Source organism: Sinocyclocheilus rhinocerous, unplaced genomic scaffold (assembly GCF_001515625.1).
Source record: "Sinocyclocheilus rhinocerous isolate Xijiao unplaced genomic scaffold, SAMN03320098_v1.1 scaffold1494, whole genome shotgun sequence".
NCBI classification, from domain to species: Eukaryota; Metazoa; Chordata; class Actinopteri; order Cypriniformes; family Cyprinidae; genus Sinocyclocheilus; species Sinocyclocheilus rhinocerous.
In genome coordinates, this window is record NW_015641023.1 from 129,668 (window position 1) to 133,556 (window position 3,889).

A 3,889-nucleotide genomic window follows, 5' to 3' on the forward strand; every position below is an offset into this window, starting at 1 on the left:
TATATATATATATATATATGTATGTGACCCTGGGGCACAAAACCAGTCATAAGGGTCCATTTTTTGAAATTGAGCATTTTTACATCATCTGAAAGCTGAATAAATAAGCTTTCCATTGATGTATGGTTTGTTATGATATGATAAAAAATCTAAATATTGAGAAAATCATCTTTAAAGTTGTTCAAATGAAGTTCTTAGCAATGCATATTACTAATCAAAAATTAAGTTTTGATATATTTACGGTAGGACATTTACAAAATATCTTCATGGAACATGATCTTTACTTAATATCCTAATGATTTTTGGCATAAAAGAAAAATCAATAATTTTGACCCATACAATGTATTGTTGGCTATTGCTAAGACATATGTTACATATATCACATATGTTTTATAAAATACCGGTTCTTCAGGTCCAGACCGACCCGGGATGCAAAAACAGTCTAGAGATTCTGAATGCATCACGAGGGTTAAAGACGTGATGAATGTGAGGAAAGTGAAACGGGACGAGGTCTGGAGTTATAATGGGCCTGAAAGTCGGTTCCCAACCGGCGCTGAATGACTGCACTGTTGGAGGTAGCGCTGCTTTCTAAAGGCTGCTGAGCTGCATTGTCCTCCTCCATCACAACAGCAGAATAGACTTTACTGGCGGCTGCCAAAAGGTTAGTGGCGCTGCTGAAAAGAGCCCAGCATTATCTGCGTCAGTCAGAGGATTCCTCAACATTCCTCAAGTGTTTATTAGCTGAAGCCATTTGTGCTCAAACACTGATGCTGAGATTTTAAGTTACTATATCAATACTTTTTATCAATACATGCATGTTCACAGTTCTTTGGTGATTTATTTATTTTTTTTGTAATTTTGATGGATTTTATTTTAAAAATATTTTATTTAAATTTTTTATGATTAAATTAAAATGTATGAAAATTTAATTAAAATTAATTTGCTAAAATATTTTCTTAAAGCAGAGATTTAAGTTACTATATCAATACTTTTTATCAATACATGCGTGTTCACAGTTCTTTGGTGATTTATTTATTTTTTTTGTAATTCTGATGGATTTTATTTTAAAAATATTTTATTTAAATTTTTTATGATTTAATTAAAATGTATTAAATTAAATTAAAACGCAATAGCATTAATTAGCTAAAATATTTTCTTAAAGTAGCGACTTTAAGTTAATAGTTCTCTAATTGAATAATAATTGAATCATTCTCGAACCCCTTTGCTCCTAAATATTTAATATATCAATAATTTAACAAAACATTCACATGATCACAATTCTTTGATTTTTCAGTAGATGCTTTAATGTTTTCGTTTTCATTTTAAAATTACTTTATTCATTTACATTTTTTTAATTATTTAATTGAAATAAATGTAAATTAATTTTTTTTTCTTTAAGTACCCGTTGAGATTTTTAAGATGTTAATATATCAATAATTTAATAAAACAGTTATTTGATAATTTTTTTAGTAATGCTTATTTCGATGGTTTTTATTTTACAATTATTTAATTTATTTACATTTTTTGAGGTTTAAATGCAAATTAAATTAAAATTAATTAATATTTAAAAATTTAAATATTTTCTTGAAGTACCCATTCAGATTTTAAGTTAATATTTTAATAATTTAACAAAACATTTTTAAACAAACATTTTTTTAGTAATGCTTGTTTCGATGTTTTTTTTTTATCTAAAAATATTTTTTTTTATTTACAATGGTTTAAATGTAAATTAAAATTAATTAATATTTAATATCTAAAATATTTTCTTGAAGTACCCATTGAGATTTGAATTAAATTTTTAAGCGAGTCAACAAATTAATAATTTTCTTATGTCGGTTAATGATCACATGGCATGCAGGTGAACAAATAAAATGTTTCATCTTTTTAGTAAGCATTTTATTTTGATGGTTTTTAGTTTTAAATCATATCATTTATGATTTAATTAAAATAAATGTAAATTAAAATTAAATTAATTAGCTAAAATATTTTCTCGAAGTACCCCTAGAGATTTTAAGTTAACATTTCAATAACTTAATAATTATCTGAATTAATTTAATTATCTTTTTTAGTGAATATTTTATTTTGACTGCATTTTTTTAAATAAAATGATTTCCTTTTAGGAGCACATTACTTCAGATTGCACGCAACACTTGGGGAACGTAATGTAATCAGAGCAAAACAGGTTTATGAGACTGAAAATCCTGTGAAAATCCTCAATGTAAGCAACCAGAAAGGTCTTTTAAACGTCATCACGGCTGTAACTCAGGTAAATGATGGCCTAATAAAGCCGCTCTCGCCTCTCATTGGACAGAAAGCGAAGGCGTGAGTGGAAAAACATGATCTCTGAGCCGTAATTCATGAGCACTTGATGCATTTCTTCAGAGTGAGCATGCATTTAGCAGATTGTCTCACCTGTCCATCACGAAGCCCAGCGCTTTCTGCCGTGTTCCCGAGTAGACCGACGGACTCTTCTCCCACGCCACCAGGTTCGACGCGTCGTGAAACAGGTGGATGTTCACCAGGTCAAAGGCACTGAGAGAGAAAGCACAGGCGAGGTCACGGGTTCGATCCCCAGTGAATGCATGAACCGATCACATGCTCACCTTCAATGCAATCCAAGCCACTTTGAATAGAAGCGTCATCGAGACAGATATAGATACTTACAAAAACACAAGTGTAATATGTGACCCTGGAGCACAAAACCAGTCATAAGGGTCAATTAATTTATATAATTATATAAATCATTTATATTTACACAAATTATGCATTTTATCTTAATTCATTTAAAAATATATTTTTTAGTACGCATTTAATTTTAATTTGTTGTTATTTTAACTTTTTTTTTTTTTTTATTTAATAAATAACTCCCTGCAGTTCCCTCATGAACTCGTTTGGGAAACCTTGATGTTTTTTTATGCGTGCTTACAATTATTTACACAAAGATGGATGCAAATGAATACCTTCCTAACGCATTATTATATCCTCAGGCTTCACAGAAAGTGAAAGTTTCCAAACCTGAATGTGCTCACTGATTAATATTAATATGTTCTAGTTCTGGATGATGACTGAACTGATCAGAAGTGCTAAAGAAGCAGTAATCAGGTTTAAAGTGACACGATCGCAGCGCGGCGTAACTAAGCCTGTTATTCCTCCGTCACCTTTTCATTACCTTCATCCCTCCTTCTCTCTCTCTCTCTCTCTCTCTCTGTCTATTTTAAATGATTTATTTTTTATTAAAACAAAATATTTTATAGTGTTAGAATAGAGCTGCAGGTCTCCGTGACTCCCTGATGAAGAAGCTCCTGTTTACTTCATTAAATCTCTTCTTTTGCATTAGTTTGTGATTTTTTTGGCTGTGCACCTGTCTGAAAGGTTGTTTTCTTGGATGTGAGCACGCTACGTCTGTTTGTAATGGTGTTAGTTCTGTGCTCTTCTACTCAGCCTCATGCTGTTGTACATGATATGATCAGTTAGTAACCGTGAGAACTGAAGCCTTCAGCCACAGATATAAAGTCTCTCTGTGAAGCCGGACTGATCTGGTTTGGGTAGTTTAGGAGGTTTAGGACAGAGATGAACTCACCAGTCAGCCAGCGCCCATCGGGTTCGGATGAAGCCTTTTCTGGACCATTTACTCTGCAGGAAGAGAAAAGCCATCAGTACAGAGACACATGTCGACTAAATCACATCCCTTCATCCACTGCATTCACCTGCAGACAAATACATTCATGTGATCATTCTTTTGGAAAGGAACCATGCCGCAAGATGACAGATGATTCTGTGCTACTGATCGCTTCTGAACCAGTGAAAAATGTTTTATTTTTCCAGTTTTGACCAGAATAAAATTAAAACTAAAAGAAAAAAAAAATTAAATATATATAAATAGAAATAT

The 3,889-nt window shown here is 31.5% G+C and overlaps 1 protein-coding gene across 1 annotated transcript in view; it reads right to left on the bottom strand.

Moving 5' to 3' along the window:
• LOC107754011 (type I inositol 1,4,5-trisphosphate 5-phosphatase) overlaps nt 1-3,889 on the bottom strand; it is a 150,570-nt gene that overhangs the window by 54,981 nt on the left and 91,700 nt on the right. The window contains exons 7-8 of the mRNA XM_016570312.1: nt 3,581-3,633; nt 2,413-2,532 (exon numbers count right to left, since the gene is read on the bottom strand). Coding sequence (XP_016425798.1) covers nt 2,413-2,532; nt 3,581-3,633 — 173 coding nt within the window. The remainder of the gene's footprint in view (nt 1-2,412; nt 2,533-3,580; nt 3,634-3,889) is intronic.